Source organism: Lepisma saccharinum, unplaced genomic scaffold (genome assembly GCF_977018435.1).
Source record: "Lepisma saccharinum unplaced genomic scaffold, izLepSacc3.1 HAP1_SCAFFOLD_464, whole genome shotgun sequence".
NCBI classification, from domain to species: Eukaryota; Metazoa; Arthropoda; class Insecta; order Zygentoma; family Lepismatidae; genus Lepisma; species Lepisma saccharinum.
In genome coordinates this window covers 208,235-226,195 of record NW_028143158.1, presented here as the reverse complement: position 1 = coordinate 226,195, position 17,961 = coordinate 208,235, and the positions used below count along the sequence as shown (strand labels likewise).

General features: G+C 36.4%; 1 protein-coding gene across 2 annotated transcripts; it reads left to right on the top strand.

The window, feature by feature from the left end:
• The first annotated feature begins 1,227 nt into the window (after positions 1–1,227).
• On the top strand, positions 1,228–9,685 carry LOC145982928 (aldo-keto reductase family 1 member A1-like). 2 transcript variants are annotated; one of them, XM_083116226.1, is made up of 6 exons: positions 1,228–1,360; positions 2,677–2,841; positions 4,032–4,235; positions 5,163–5,410; positions 7,045–7,213; positions 9,521–9,685. In XM_083116226.1, the coding sequence occupies exons 1-6, from the start codon at positions 1,292–1,294 to the stop codon at positions 9,647–9,649; spliced, it is 984 nt and encodes a 327-aa protein (XP_082972352.1). In that variant the 5' UTR covers positions 1,228–1,291; the 3' UTR covers positions 9,650–9,685. The 2 variants fall into 2 exon arrangements, with proteins under 2 accessions (XP_082972352.1, XP_082972353.1); XM_083116227.1 differs by lacking the exon at positions 2,677–2,841 and having other exon boundaries at positions 1,260–1,360.
• The last annotated feature ends 8,276 nt before the right edge of the window (positions 9,686–17,961 follow it).

Genomic DNA, 17,961 nt, shown 5'->3' with positions numbered 1-17,961 from the left:
GAACTTTCGGTGCCTTGTGGCTAGGAAATATCCGATGCCAGTCGAAGAGAATTCAACTGATAGCTGATTCTTCTTTGTTTCCCAACCGCCAGCTGGAAGTGCGAGCGGTATAACGGGATGTCGGGGATCCACCCACAAAAGAAAAAAAAATATCGCCAGAAGAATAAAAAATAACCTCTGCCAGGGATGTCGTGTTTGTAATGTCGTTTTAAGTATTCGGCATATTCTCGTTGAATGTGCCGAATTTGCTTTCCTCAGGCAGACTTTTAATCTTCCAAACTGTTTGTCATCCCTGTTGGGAGATGGCAACAGTATTTTGTTCAATGTTTATAGATTTATTCGAAGAGCTGATCTCTTCAAGGGTCTGTGAGGAAGTTCTTAGAACCTTCTTATTTCGTAATAGGCAATTTTTAGCTTTTCCCAAGGGGCTTTTTACACTCCTTGTTATAACATTTTCAGTAAGAATTTTAGATAAGGGGATATTTCCCTGTATACGTTGAAGGGAGCAAAGTGGCTTAATTTGCCGAGGCACCCACAAATTTTAATTCGTGCATAAAGTGGACTTAAAAACAAAATCAGACCATATTCGTTAAAAACAATGAGAAAAATCTCGATTTGGATGTGCAAAATATTGGAAATTTACTTGACATAAGACTTTTATATATCTTGGGAGTCGAATGTTTGTTGTAAATAACATTTGAATAAACATTTTCACGCATGAACTGTGAAGAAGGCTGCTATAAAACTTTCACTACCTACCATCTGAAATAGAAAATAACGGATACAAGTTTCTTTTGTCATTTCAATCATGTGATTTCATTTCAATTGCAGTACATTGCAGTTAATCTCCTGACGAGTCTTAAACAAAGCAATATTACAATTCAACACCACACACACACCGTTTGTAATACAAGTGTAAATAAATTATATTATTTGTGTTCTGATACCAAGGCTCAAGCTTCTAGCGACGAACTGAACTTCGTTTTGACCTTTCTCACGTGAATTACACTATTGTAACTTCTTACCTATTATCCCTTACTAATGCTCTTCTTCTTAGATGAGTCAAGAACTTGGAAGAATATGAGTCAGTAGACTAGATTATACAAAACATTCACGTATCAGTCCTAACAAATGATCACTTGGAATCTAGCCAAATCTTGTTATCTCAAGATCAACTTATGTACATGTTGCGTAATCCTACAAGTATCAGACGTTGCATCTTTGATAGTGTGTTGCGTGTCGACAGTTGGAAATCAGTGACCAAACATACTTCATCGTTTGATCTGGTAAAATGGCAACAAGCTACGCCCAGCTGAATAATGGCTCCAAAATGCCTTTCATTGGTTTAGGCACAGGAGGGGTAAGTATATCGTCTTGATCGTTTCTCTATCAAGTTCCACTCATGTTCTTACACTGTGATCAGTAAACATAACCTGATATTTTCTCAGGGACGTAGATAGGTTGATCAGTTTGGGGGGCCCAAAACTAAAGATTTTTTTTTCTATCAAACCATTAAAAACTAACAACTATTAATATATCATATAGGTCTACATATATGTACAGTATGTGTGTGTGTGCTTTATATATATTATATATACATAAAAACATTACGAATATAGACTCGCAAAATCCACGGCCATTATTTAGGAATCTAAATGCAGAATGAACTCATTAACTTAATGGCATCTAGACAGTCTTTAAAAATCCATGTATTTTCTCTTATGTTAGATTTCAGACACCAAGAACAATGCCATTAGTCCTTACTCCTTAGATATGTAAATTTTATCGAAGGAAATTGAGAAGTAGAGAACACTGTGGCTTTTGTTCATAGCAGAATCGAATCCAGCATCCTTTAGTGCAAGGCGACACCGTTAACCACTATTCTATGGGACATGCCCGAGTCTTTGTGGCGCCGTACTGTACACATTGGAGAATGATGACGATATATAAGAAATTTTATGCACACATCTAATTTCTTAAAAGTAATCTTCTTTGTACGTGCAAAACTGAATATATGATGGCAATAGATATAACAAAATTCCCGCATGCTAAAAATATTGCGCTCTCGTCTTTAGTACGACAGATTCAAGGTTCGATCCGTGGTAGAAACTCCAAAATTTCTCTGATGGCCCAACATCGTGAGGACAATTGGGAAGCTACTTACAATCAAGGCAAGGGAGGACCTTAGCCACTCTGGAACTTGAGCGTAGGACAAAAATTATACATTTCAAACATATAAATCCAATTCAATGATAGTACTTTGCAGGTTTTTTGGGGAATGATAATTACAAATGAGATTGGTACAGCTTGACCAAGAAAGAGAAGCACTTTATTATATTGGCTCGTCCATGCTTTGATTGTGAATATGTACATAACAACATTAATTAGTACTATCCATGGACTTACCTAGGCTTTTTCTACGGTGGAAAACATCCCTAAGAAGGATTTTTTTTTAATATTTACAAATTTTAAAATGTCTATTTTTTCTAATTTCTGGACAGAAACACAAATACAGTTTAAAAGTTTGAGCAAAATGAGCAGCCAAAAATCATTGAAGCTCTATTAACACTTTTGCCATTATACAAACTAATTATCCAAGGGAGCCAATGTTCCCTTGCCCGCTGCTGGATACCATATTTATTTTATTATGACTATTAAAACTTATTTGATTCCCAGTTCAGTCCTGAAGTTCAGTATGATGCTCTGAAGTCAGCTTTGCAAGTTGGTTATCGCCTAATTGACACAGCGTACATGTACAAGAATGAGGACGTGGTTGGGCGTGCTGTTAAAGATTGGATCAAAGATGGCGGAAAAAGAAAGGATGTCTTCATTACATCGAAGGTATGTGTACACCCAACGGCGAAAGAAACAGTAGGCGAATTGTCCACCACAATTTTCATTCGGTCTGAATTATACAACGTGATGACAATGAATTGAAATTTGTATTATTGATTTGGTGTTTTAAGTCCGCTTTTTGCACAGTAAGGGTAATCGGGACTGCACCTACAGTTTAAAGTGGGATCTGAACCACTGTGCCAAGTGCCTCCAAATGAATTGAAATAAATGCATCAATAAGCAGAGAACAAGGCCTGCTTCGAACCAACATAGTTTGATTCCTTAAAACAGGATGTAGATTACGAAAGTAATGAAAATAGCGGTGAACAATTAGCCTACCATTATCGTTGCCGTTGACTGTACAAGAAGTCAGTTTCCCTTCTGGAAGAAAAATGAATCAGATATCTTTATCTGGTAGATGTGTTTTCGTGCGTAATTAATTAGTATGGAAGAGAGGCTTTGTTGTTAAGAAAACAGTATTTTTCAAAAATCAAAATTTTGAAAAAAAAAAATTAAGTTGTGTGTATTCTTGCTAATGGATTTCATCCTTAGACCATTTTTAAATAGGTTTTTATGTGGATAATCAATATCGAGCGTCTTGTTGAAAAATCTGTCTCGCTAATTTTAATGATGTACTAAACTCATAACATGACCAAGTTGTTGTTTTATTTAGTTAGCATCCCTGTCGTGTTGTCATACTATAAGGAAGCCCATAGAAGGAGCTTCAAATAAGACCGTTTCCAGATCTCTATTTCAATTAAGTGACTCTAAAATGACAGTTTATATTCAAATGTTCACAACTTCAAATGTCTAACTTCAAAACTAAACTACACACAGAAAACTAAATGCACCAGAAACGCATCGATTGATGCACTAAAGTATGTTTTATGGCCTCTGCGAAGAATCATGTTTAAAATTTGACGCATTTTTGTATATCGTAAAGGTAAGATCAAAGTGCATCATTTGATGCAAGCAGCTATTTCTTTCAGTCAATATGAACTTTCAGTTTATTCGTTTTTGATGCACCTTCCTGCATCTTTCTCGATGATGCACTTAAATATTTGGTGTTAGCTACAGACTTTATGCATATTTTTTTGTTTCAGATGATGCATTTACTTTTCTGTGTGTGGATGAATGTACGATTTGTTTTCTATCCGTGATAGCATTCAATATACTAACTTTTAATATATTTCCAGCTTCCACAGATTGCACTTCGTGCTTCTGACGTTGAGAGATTCCTCAAGATGTCTTTGAAAAGTTTGCAAACAGACTATGTTGACCTGTACCTCATCCATTGGCCATTCGGCTTTGAAAACGTGGATGACGTCACCATCCAACCAATGAAAGAAGATGGAACAGTCAAACTGGACATGGCCACTGATTTGGAATCTGTTTGGAAAGTAAGTATGAAGAAGTAACTGACTATTTTAAGTTATTATAATGATCCACTCTTCTCCATTCCCCATTATTGCACGTTGCACCAACTGATCAGTGCATAGCGTGTTTACCTTAAACGCGGGTAAGATTTGAGCATTTTTCTGAAGCCTGGGTAAGTTTACGAGATAATTTTGGTCACAATTATCTCGAAAAAAGTCTACAGGAAATTTTCAAATTTTGACTGCATACTGAGAGTATGTATCTAGAAAACTGTTGTTAGAAATTTCCCTGCATTGCTTCATCTCCTCGGAAAGAATGAAAAATACTCTGGGATACTTCTGACTTTTATCGTTGTATAACCAGGTTTTTCATAGTAATAATAATGATATATTAATATTATTGTTATGAAATGAATTTAAAAAATAAATACTTGGTTTTCTATGTATCTTGACATTAATTATCTTCGTAGAACACCTTATGCCAGAACATTTTTACTTCATTTTACAACAATAATACTAATATATTATGTTACACTACCTGTGAAATGCATGGTTAGAAAGCGATAGCAGGCCACCCTCGACATATGCTTCTAAGTAAAATCATGATACATACTGATTAAACCATTAGTCTCTGGATTAAACAAAGCTTTCATCACATCGTTGAAGATTGGAAACTCAAACATGCTCACGCATGCAAACTAGCACTAAACAACACAGAAGCATGGATTTGTGCGTTTAAATATTGGTTCAACTTCAATTTTTCTTCAAGAAAACTTAAGCGCCAGGAGAACAGTAGCAATGGGATAAATCAGCAGTTTCTTACAGGCTTTTTATGTTTTAGCTTCCTTCCCAAGTTATCGAAAGTTCAACAAGTTTGATTCGCTGTTTTTAAAAGTATTATTGAGTTGATATTAACACGGTGGTGAGTGTAACTTTAAATCTGCTTTCCAGGCGATGGAAGCCCAAGTGATAGCAGGAAGGGCAAAGTCGATCGGGGTGTCCAATTTCAATCCGAGGCAGGTGGAAAGGATCGTCAAGGTGGCCAAGATTCTACCCGTGACGAACCAGGTGGAGTGCCACGTGTATCTCCAGCAGAAGGAGTTGAGGGAAGTTTGCAAGAAACACGACATAATCATCACAGCCTACTCTCCTTTAGGTTCTCCTGGGGCCAAGGAACTGGTCCGGAAGGTCATTGGCATGTAAGTAGAAATTGTCTTCTATCACTTCCTAGACAATAGCTAATTCTGCCTTTGTTAAATTGTTAGTAATTGAACTTGTCTGCCTTCGAGGATGTCATATATCGCTGGTTTTAGATATAAACTGAAATTATAAAGAAACCCACGCCTTTTGGGAGGACATAAAATAGATGCTAGGTGGCCGGTATTATTATAATAATTAATTCTCCATGTATGTATGTATTGCTTGCATTGTAGAATTCTTCTTCTTGTAGTTTAATGTGCTGTTACAGCATAAATACGTTATAACTGTAACATAATCAAACAACAAATGCATGTCTGATGAAGGGAGCGTCCTCTCGTAACGTTACATCAAAAAACTTAAATGTTTGTATACGATACGATTTTTGTTACCTTGAGGCGCTTTTCTGCCACTTTGCTCTAATCACCACGATGAGAATGCGTAATGAAAAATGATGTGATGAAATTGATGAAGACACGCTCACAAAGAAGGCCAATTCCAAGTCAGGGATTCAAGCCCGGGATGCTAGCGTCGTAGAGTGCTGTTCTAACCACTGCGCCACCGAGGTTGGTGAATACTGGTACATGCGTCTGCGATCTGATAATAACACCAATAGTATCCGGGTACCGAAATTTAACTCTCCTGGAATTAATTTGCAAGATAAATCTGAAATCTTGAAATGTGTATAATCAAACATGTATGTCGCAAACTTTCCATTCTTTCATGTTCAGAAGATTATGTGAGCAGTTTTTGCATTGTTTCTGTACATGTGGTTATGAGAGGGAATACACTTCTCCAATTACTGCAGAAAAAAGAAAATGTTCCCTTTACTCTTTACTCATTATTTACGTTTGTTTCTAAATGACGTTTACTAATTGTTCCTTGTTTTATATATCAATTATGGAAATAGTTGTTGGTGGAAATGTACATGTGAAAATACCAATCATCATGCTTTTGGCATAATGTGTTTTTTTATTTTTTTACAGAAACATCTTATGTTGAAACAGCATTTGTGTGGAACATATCTACTTTTTTTTTTATTAAATATGTAAATTCAGTTTTAAGAAGGTTAATTTTCAGCTTCTTATAAGAACATCCACCTTTGTTTCTACTTAATCACTTAATCTACTGTAAACTACTATGAAAAGTACATCAATTTATTTTTGGAGTTAGTTGAATACGGTAATGTTTTATATTTGAATACATGGCTGAATGTGTATATTTAATATTTAGATAAGGCAAAATACGGATCAATATCCCTGTCATGTCTGGGAAGTAAAGGGTGGAATCAACTGTTTATAACGTGTGTAAAGGAGATAAAAATTTGGCTAAATTTAAACGACAGATTAGGACTAAAGTCTATGAATACTGATACCATGTCTCATTTACCTCATTGCCTCCTTCACATATACTAGTTACAAACTGTTTATTCTTACTTTTCTCTCTTATGTTTTTCAATTACCATACACTTGTAATTTTCTATATTCTGTATATTTATGAACAATTAGCATAATTGTACAGATTAATAAATTAATTCATGTAGAGCAAAACTGTTTTATAGTAAGATAATTAGTGTAAAGCTTAAGTGTAACCCTACTTCAAGTAATAAGTAATAAAAAATAATAATACTTTACAGAGACGTGGCATGGGACATGCCAAACTTATTGGAGAATTCGACAGTTCAGGCAATCGCAAAGGCTCATGGGAAAACTCCTTCGCAAGTGCTGTTGAGATTCGATGTGGACAGGAACATCGTGGCTATTCCAAGGAGTGGAAATTCTTTACGCATAAAGGAAAACTTTGAGGTAAGTCTGAAGCGAAGGCACTGCAGAATTTTAGGGGTAGGAGCTGTTTCCCCACCCCTACAAAACAAATCCACAAGCTAGAAAATTGTTTTTGTTTTATTGATTTTGTTATGAAGGCACGGTACTGAAAAATGGTTCATTATTTTTTAAAGAAAATGAGTACGTGCTCAGGATAGGGTTACTAGATCACTATAAGCAAAACGTAGGATACAGTCACTTGTACAATAAATATATAACTAGCATATATTGAAAAAATCACACATCTACATTTCCACATCCTTCAGGAGGCTGTTATACTCGATCCACCAGATGAGCGAATAGCCATACAGTTAGTGCACTGAAATGCATAATTATTATACTTTGTTTTTAACATTAGCACATCTTGTTCAAGAAAACCTTTTTAAGTTAGAGGGAGAGTTTTGTCGTATAGTTTATGTTGTGTAATCTCTCACATAAACATATATTTTTTGTAATTTGCAAAACTATGGAACCATTTATTCTTTGGATTAAATTATAGAATTCGAAAGCATGGAGCTCTGATCAGGATCGTGCATTTTACACTTAATTTTTTTACCATGTAACACTGTTTCTACTTTGGCTATTTTATTTCTAACACATGAAATTAATGATTCCAATGTCTAGGGTGGGGGGGGGGGGTAAACAGAACAGTTCAACCCCATCTCTCTGCGATTCCAAAAATTTGGAGATCATTTCCAAAAGTTACAACTGGGACTACTTTTGTTTTTGTTTTATAAGAAAATCATCCAGGCAATGCCCAGAGCCACCAACTTTTGGAAATATTGGGTCGATTCAAACACTTCAGCTAAGTTTACAAAAAAATCTCATAAATCTTCCCTTCCTAACACTAGGCGTCAGTAAAAGAAGACTCATTATTGTGGATGATCGAACTATCGTATACACTTTCCGATACGAAGAGATTGTTATTCTGGTAGGTTTCACAATGACTTGCATCGTGCGGGAAGGTTTCCTTGGTTAACTTTGTGTACTGAAAGAAACAAAATGTTTTGCTATGCATGTGTTATGTTTCACTCCTAATGGTGCAAGGTAGGTGTTTCAGTCTTGACCAACCTAACTTAAAGAGCTATACAACACCAACCTTCCACACAACATTTGTTGCATAATGAAGCACGTCATTAGCTAGGTAAAACAGGCATAGATCATATATTTATCGGAAGCTGCAGATTGTATTTTCAAATAGACAATACTCAAGACGACTCCTTCCATAGAAAATTATTGAAGTAAAAGCCTTTCGTCGAATTTCACGTTCTCGCCCGAAATGCTCATGCCATGCCACTGGCAAGGAATGAACTGAATCCAACCCCACAAATGTCGTATGATATGTAAGAACCACATATTTCGCAATGGCATTAATGTCGAAGAATGTTAGTTGCTTCGTAAGGCACTGTAGAAATACATTTTTCGTTCATAATAAATGGCGAAAAAACAAATTTAAAGGGCCTCCCTGAAGGCGCAGTGGTACCGTCGTCGCCTTGTAATCAAGGGGTCCTGGGTTTGATACCCGGTGGAGGCATATATTGGTTCGGATTCTATGTAGGTCCAGTCCCGATTTATCTTTCTGTGCATAAAGTGAACTTAAACACAAACTCAAAAACTCTACCAAAACTCAAACACAAATTTAACTTTTATTATTATTATTATTATTATTATTGGTATTTGTCGAGAATTTTACTGCATTTTCCACAGATTCCGTAAAGATTACCGTGAAAATCACAAATTTTAACAACTATAGATTTGATAATTAAATGGTAATATTTGTATTAGAAATGTGACTATTATTTGTGTTGGGGGATAAAAATCATCATTTATTTACGTTTCCAGTGACACTCGAGTCTTGTAGAGTGTCACACATAAAAATAATTATTTATAGAGAAGAAATCTTGGTATAGTCACGAACAATTCTGTGTTTTATTGATATTATTGAAAATCTATAAGGCAACTACCTAGTTACATACAACCCAGAAGTGTTCGTGACTGTATTATTATATCATGTTGGATCTATTAGGGTAGTGCTCAGTTTTAGGTGGCGTATAGATTCAAAAACTAAAATCAAGTTAAAGAAACTAATGGGATTCACTGTGCTTTTTGAGTTCGAGTTTTTAAACGCCTCTTTATGCACAGACAGGCTAATCGGTACTGAGCCTACAGTTTAAAGCAGGGTCGGATCAACTACGTGCAATTGAAATACTACATTGTTTGCAGTCGCTTATGTCAGTCAGATTAAATGAGAGTATTTTATAATTCATTCTGTTTCTTAAATTCCAACAGATATTTGACTTCAACCTCTCGCCAGAAGATGTACAGCAGTTAGAAGGCCTCGACGAAGGACTCAGATTAATGCAAGTTACTGACATTATGTTTGGATGCGAGAAACATCCCGAATTCCCATTTAAATGAGATGTGACTGACACGCAACTTTGAATAAATGCATTGGACTGATAATTTTCGTTAATTTATTATCCTTTTAATTGTTACATAGCAACTTTCCCACATCCAAATGTTAATACTGCACTGTAAACATATTGCGTAATATTTTGTTCATGTAATCTTCAACGGAGACTCCTGACGCAGGGTAAGTGCCCCTCTCTAGAACCTGGTCAGGCTATTAATTTACTACGGCTCAAGAACAGTGGCGACGATTAGAGGGCAGTTGCCCCCACCCCCTCACTGTTTGCCACTTTTGCCCCTCACTGTGCTAAATCTTATCTACACAGGGAAATAAACTATTCTTGCCCCCCCCTTCAGTTTTGGCACCTTGCCCGCTGCCCCCCTTCAGCTTTGGAACCCAATCGCCGCCACTGCTCAAGGTTGTTCCAGCTTTAGTAGCACATTGCCTTGCTCTTGCTTCTTAACTTTTAACAATGACGTGTCGATTACTGGTACAGTACATGTTCGAACACTGGGGCATTTACCTTAAATGAAAGATGAATGAAAAGATGATAAAGCGCTGCTTAAAGTTAGGTGTCCCGTAGTTCACTGATGCACCGAGAGAGACCTCTAGTATCTCCACATTTTTTTCCTTAGAAAAACTCACAGTTCTAATACGATGTTATTAACGAAAGATAATTATGTACTTCGTACGATTATTTATTATCTTAATCGTATCTGAGAATTGATTGTTTGTGTTAGATATTATGTGAGTTGGCACCTGGCAATATTGTTTACTCTGTTTTCCGGGCAATAGCCTGTGCAGTATTTTGTTTGTTCTATGCTGTGTTATATTACTGTCATCCCGCGCAGAAAAAGTATGAAGCTTGTCATGTTTTTTACTGTGTTCTGTACATGTTCTTGAGAATATAGTCAAAAGGATATTAGCAGCGAGTCTTTTATTTCTCGATCCAACATTTATTGGCGACCGTGACAGGACCTGTCTTTTCTTTCTGTGTTGGACCGGAGAAGAAGTAAGTGCAAATATCGGAAAAATGTCAACGGACATTGATCGTCTCAAGAAAAGCCGTGCAGTGGCTAGGTCAGCTTTTACACGTGTTTCGGAGAAGATTGCAAATGAGTTAGCGATGCAAACTCCGGACAGGAATGTTATTCATGCAAATATCCAGTTGCTTGAAAATAAGGCAAGTGATCTGCGTGCGGTTGACATAACTGTTTTTGATTTGATGTTGGAATCGGGTGCTAGTGAAAATGAGTTAGGGAAAGAACAGTCAGTGTCGGATGATTATCAGTGTTTGTTCAACAAGCGACGTATTGAAGTGTCGAACTTTTTGAAGTTGTCGGAAGGAAACTGCTGTCAAGGCGAGTCGTTTTCGGAAGTAAAGAATCGAAGATTCAAGTTACCTAAAATCGAACTGAAGAAGTTTGGAGGGGACTTGAAAGAGTGGTTACATTTTTGGGGACAATTCAAGAAGATCGATGAATATGATACAATTCCTGCAGAGGACAAGTTTCAGTATTTGATGCAAGCGACAATCGAAGGTTCTCGTGCGCGCCAGCTTGTGAACAGTTTTCCACCAACAAAAGAAAATTACCCGAAAGTTGTGCAGTCCATGAAATCACGTTTTGGTCGCGATGATATGGAAGTGTACGTGCGTGAACTGCTAAAATTGGTGTTACAAAAGGTGTTGAACCGTCAAGAAAAAATTTGTTTGAGCACTTTGTATGACACACTGGAGTCCCAACTCCGAGCATTAGAATCGATGGGTGTTACCAGCGACAAATATGCAGCAATGCTGTTTCCATTGGTGGAGTCCAGTCTCCCAGAGGATTTGATGCGTGTGTGGCAGAGAAGAACATTGTCTGCTGCTGAGGAAAATAATGAGACAATACCGACCGGAAGAATGCAGTCCTTGATGTCATTCCTGCGAGCTGAAGTGGAAGGAGAAGAACGAATCAACCTTGCAGCAGCTGGGTTTGAATTGGATGGTGCAGCAGTGAAAGTTCGGAAGAAAAGGTGTTCTCTACCGCGTCAGCCTATTATCCCCAGTGCGACAGATTTGTTGAGTGTCAGTGGTGGTAGGGAGAAAAGTTGTGTGTTCTGTGGTGGTAAGCACAGTTCATATGATTCCTTTAAAGCCCAGAAAATGTCTCTCTATGAAAGACATGACACGTTTTATGCAATTTGTTTGACGTACGCGTCGTATTATTATACTATTAATATTAACTTAATAATACTCAGCGGTGAACGATGAGACTCGGTGAAGTACACAGACTCCTCTCAGGTACAGGGGTAGTGTTAGGCAAAGACAATATTCACAGCACAGAGAAATAAAACCACATTACTGCAGTATGTATAAACTGAAAGGTTTTATTCTTTATTTAATTGTAATTATAGTGCAAATATACTTGAGACGAAGGCGAGGATTTCGCTTTGTCGATGAATTGACTCAACTAAAACGCATAAACTCAATGCGTGGCTATCGGCAAGCCTATGATCACATAGACCTAGCTTGCGCCCCGAACTACCACACCCAGAGATATGCAATGATAACTGAGCCAATATTTGCTCTTTAGCCTTTTATTTCCAAATTACTCCTTAGGCTAGCTTTATTATTTAACGTAGAATGGTTGCAGTATTGTGCATATCATCAATGCATGGCTATCGGCGTTCCTATGTTCACATAGGCCTAGCTTGCGCCCCGAACTACCATACCAGGATGTATGCACAACACCAAGGAGTTCTTTTTAAGTTTAAAAGCTTCGACGATCCGTGGCGAAAGTGTGATGATTCTTACGCGATATCCTCGCTTTTATACTATTTTTGAGAACACAGATTAAAGTACAGATGAATCACTCACTATTTACAAAAGGATACTACAACAAAACTGACATCTATACATGTTTAGAAATACAAATTCGTATAGTGAACTCTCGCAAACATGAAGATACATTAAATTACCCATAATGTAGCATAAAATACAATAAACATTAAACAAAAGATATACATTACTAATAAGGCGCAATATTACGTAGAATAACAAGGAGGTTACGCTTTCTTTCACAAAATAAATATATTAGTCACACATTTTCTACTGATGACGTCACACAAAAATATGGATCATATCAGACAGAAGGTTCTAAAAGATAAGAAGCATTGTTTTGCATGTTTAAAATTTGGTCATTTTTCGAAGAAGTGCAAGGCCAATTTGAAATGTATTGTTTGCAAGAAAAAGCATGTTGTATTGATGTGTCCTAATATTTCAGACAAAGATAATGATTCTGACCATTATTCTGAAGGCAAAGAATCAAATGCTGAGGTAAACAATACACTGATAAACCAACTTGAAAATCCGCATGTATTCATGCAGACATTGGTAGTAGATTTGAAAGGTAACTACAATAAGAGCAAGAATGTAAGAGTTCTTATTGACACAGGTTCACAAAAATCGTATATATGCAAATCTCTTGTAACAGATATGGGTTATAACTCCATTGGCAAACAAAGTTTGATACATTCGCTATTTGGTGGTACCATGTCTAGTCCTTGTAATCATAATGTTTATAATGTTAAGGTATGTAGCCACAGATTAATAAGATCGCTTACTTCCTATCTCTCCTTTGTAATCTGTGCGTATACCAAACCGGACATGTGGAGCCACTCTACGGCTGTTTCGAAACGTAAAGCGTTGTCATAGCAACCTCTCCGCCAATCATATCTTAGTCTTGGCAGTGACAGTTGAATGCGTCTCAGGGCAATGATCCGCTCACCCCACCCTTCCATTCCTGCTTTTATTTTCTGCTAATAATTCGGGACATATCTCGTAAGGTCGAATTAATTATTTTATTTAAGTGCATAAAAATGTTCTACAAGGATAAATACCATTGTTCAGTTAATGCACGTTACGTTTGAATGATTTCTACATCTAAGTTACGAGATATACAGAATTAGTAGCCCTGAAGCACAACATACGAAAATAATTTCAAGTTCCTGAAATTCCAGCACGTAAATCATTCCGTTGTGCATGAAAAATGGTCCGTGTATTATCTGTGGTAATAAGTATTTTTATTTCGTATTCTCCCTATTATGCGTTGCTTTTCTGACATTTTGGGCAAATCGCGATTTTATCTTGTGTAAACTCTACGGCGATTACTTTGTTCGTAGATCAATGCATTTTACCCCTCCCTCGTCGTTGTTTATTTAGCGTCGCATTTTTTCAATTTTAGGATAATCGCGACGTTGCTATGAAAAATTGATGACACAAAGAAAGCTCTAACAGGGATTCGAACCCAGGACCCCTGCATTAACCGAACAATGGTATTTATCCTTGTACAACATTTTTATGAACTTAAATAAAATAATTAATTCGACCTTACGAGAAATGTAGCGAATTATTAGCAGAAAATAAAAGCAGGAATGGAAGGGTGGGGTGAGCGGATCATTGCGCTACCCAAAGTGTTCTAAAGGGCGCTCGAGCCATGTTGCAACATTTCCCAAATTATCTCTTTCTCTTCATAACAATTGCTGCACAGTTTAACGTGGGTGGCAATCTGCAGGATACAGCATACTTAATACCAGCAACTGTTTCTGGTGCCGTCACTGTAATTGTCTCCCTTGTGTAGGCCTACCGTATTCAATCGCAAGATGTAGACACTTCTGATTTACCAACGTAGAAAATTCCATTCATCTGTCTATGGCCTCATAAAACGAAAGACAAATGCATCCACTTTCTCTGCAATTGATATCAGTGGAGTACCCTGAGAGGGGGAGATTTGATGCTGAAAATGCCAGGGATACAAAAGACAGGATTCGAAGGTTTTGTCTCAGGAAATAAGAATAAATCATAAAACGTATATTAAAAACTACTGATGGAACATTAGCGCTATTCATCTAACGAAACCATTACAAATCGGCTGGCGGCTTGTAGGTATGAAATATACTGGAATAAAAGATATATACATATAGTCAGTCAGTACTTGTTTTCCAAACTTAACCACCATCCTAAGAAAATTGGGGACCTACAAGTGAGTAGCGTAACCCAGTCTGGGAAATCTCCTATAACAGCTGAGGGTTCGATGTGCTGACCCTACGTCACCCCATTACTGGTTGAAGAGCTCCACACCTCTAGGTAGGGTTGTGGGAGGCAGACTGGCAGTCAGTTGATAGGCCAAGGACCTTCCAGGGCTGTAGAGCAGTGGATCTCAACCTTTTTCAGTCGGGGACCCACCTTGAAGGATATTACACTTCATGGGACCCATAAGATGGGAACAAGCGGAATTACTTTGTAGGAGTGTGCACCTAGTCTATAATCATATATTTGCTCATTTACAACAACACGGCCTGAATTTAAATTGTTAAAACAATATATCTAAGTAATTTAAGGTAATAGGTTTTTAAGACCCAGTTAACAAAGTTTCGAACCCAACTTCCCGACCCACCAAATGTCCCCTCAGGACCCAGGAGTGGGTCGCACCCTATAGGTTGAGAAACTATTCTGTAGAACCATGGGTTGTGTTATGCTGTAGATGAAAGTAAATATTTTACACTACAGTTCATTTCTATCACAACTTACATTCAGTGTTCTGTAGATGAAATAGTATTTTGGACAATACGACATAGAAATTAGTTCAGTGCCATCTGACATGAGAGAATAGAATAAAATAATAGTTATGAGTGACACAGCTCATTGGGGAAGTTACCAAACAGAATAATTTCTGGAATAAAATTGTAATTGTTTTAATTCTATCAGTCTATTTCTCTGTAAAAACTACTATGATGGTGATAATGAATAGTTATAGGGAAATAGAGTAAGAAAAGGTCACACCTTACACAAGTTAACCTACAATGCCTATATAGCAACCACCCCATCTCGAAGTTGTACCTATATGGAGACGCATAGTGGTTCGGATCCCACTTAAACTGTAGTTCCAGTCCCGATTGGCCTTACTGTGAATAAAGTTGACTTAAAACACCAAATCAATCAATCAATCGAAGATGTATGAAATTTCACTTTTCTGGTTTGCATGAGAGTAATTTCAAGCCATTTCTAAAAACGTGTGAATGTTTGTAAGATATATTATTAACTAATCACTGCATGCTTATTCATTTTAGTATTTGTCAAAAATCCCTAATTTTTAATCTAGAATGGGAGTAGGAGTATGTCATACAAGCGAGTTTTGTTCGAAGTTACTTACTGGAACCACTCTACATATTGACTACAATTTCATCATATGGCATTACATATTTCATAGTTACACAAAAATCTGGACTCGAAATATGAATGTCTTAGAATAAAAAACAAAGCAGTCATTGAGTATGTAGGATCAAGCTAGATAAGCACACTCCCAGCCCCCCACTCCTAAACACGCACACAATGGAATTAAAAATACACCACTGAAAGATCTTATCCTGCACAGATATGTATTTTATATATTCATATACTTAATACAGTACTGAAGATGATACAATCCATGCATTCAGAATAAATATTGGACATGGATTTCTTAAATCTAATTAAAAAACAAAAGAAATGTGCAAATTTCCAGCTGATGACAAAGAAACCAACAGTATTTTTTGCAATTTAGAGAGATTTCACACCAAAGTGACATGTGACATATGCCACTTGGAAATGAACCAAAGAACAGCAACATTTCACTCATAGTGGATGCCATATTGACAAAATCCCTGCTACTTCTAAATAATGTCACACATGTTTCTAGTCAGTCTAAAAGAAAGTGAATATAAAGAGTTCATAAATAGTCATTCTTTCAAGCTTCACACTATCAGGTCGATCATTGGTGCATGTTTCTCATATCATGCCTTCCATCAAGAAGTAAATTTAACTTGGCCTCGTATTGAACATAGGTGTCTCACTCATGATGATTTGCTGCAAGGGCTAGACCATCCAATGTGTCATGTCTAAATGTTATGATTGGCTTATTCCTACCTAATGTGTAGATTATACTTTCCTCAAACTTTGATCTTACCAATTATTGACCAGGTTGGGAGATAATGAAAGCACTTTAAGAAATGTCATTACCTTTTTGAGAAGAGCAGGGCTCTTAAACTGTCTCTGAGGAAGTTCGTAGTTTTGTGTATATCCTTTGCAAGTCTTTATAAAATTTAACTTTCAATCTTTCTCAAGGGGCTCTTCACACCCATTTTTTAACTCAGGTATGGGTTCGATACCCGGTGGAGACCCATAGTGTTTCGGATCCCACTTTAAACGGTAGTTTCAACCAAATTAGCCTTTCTGTGCATAAAGTAGACCTAAAAGAACAGTTCAAACTCAAGTAAGGATATTAGATAATAGGATTCTTCCTCACATACATTGAATGGCCCAATATGGTCATTATGCCTACAAGTCCCAAAATTTATTTCAAGCATCTTACTTCCAATTACACATATAAATTATATTGTTAGCATTAAACATACGGAATATAAAGTAAAAGACTATAAGAAATCCTTAAAACCCTACATCAAATAATTTCCACTGTATTGAATATTATCATAATATTGTTAATGAAATTCCATTAGACAAACCATTGTGTCATACTGATATTGGTCGGACACTCACTATGGTGACATGTTATACTTCACCAAGAATGAATTTACATGTTGAAATACTCCAGAAGAAGAGAACAGTTTCAGAGTAAGTACGTTACTCTTAATGATTTAATACTCATACTGTGGAAATGCAAAACATTATATTCTATTGCTAATAACAAATGTAAGGGAAAATAAACAAACACGTTGTTATTCAGGTATATATATATTTATTGAATCACTAGTAATTAATATATTTTGCATAAGGTATGATAATCTCTTTGAGGTCCTACAGACTTTCACTGGAATAAAAGTTACTGAAATTATTAAAGCATCATTAATACACTCAACAAACATTTCCATAGTAGGTTCACATATGTACAGTCTCAAACAGAAAAATATGTGCATTTTATTTCCTTTAATCAAACTTTTCAAATATTTTACAGGACTGTTTAGCTGAAAATCATATCTTTTTCATCCATCCTGCTTGGAATATTTAGTGAAACATGAAATACATTTGTTTTTAACATCCTCAAGCAATGTATCGTGTTGTTAGGTGTTATGTACTTTAAGCAAAATTTATCTCTAAAGCATATATTTTTTTAATGCAGAAAAGGGAAAATACAATTTCTTATGCATGAGCCACATAACTGATGACAATGTTATTCCATAAGAAATGCAATATACTTACTTGGTTCTACATCTGGGTATGCATCATGCACTAACTTATTTCTATTAGAATTCATAAACATTTTCTCTGAAAAATTGTCTCCAC

Coding starts and splice junctions, on each gene's coding strand:
- LOC145982928 (XM_083116226.1), top strand. CDS start 1,292: ATGGCAACAAGCTACGCCCAGCTGAATAATGGCTCCAAAATGCCTTTC. Junction 1,361..2,676: donor TTGGTTTAGGCACAGGAGGG/GTAAGTATATCG, acceptor TTTGATTCCCAG/TTCAGTCCTGAAGTTCAGTA. Junction 2,842..4,031: donor ATGTCTTCATTACATCGAAG/GTATGTGTACAC, acceptor ATATATTTCCAG/CTTCCACAGATTGCACTTCG.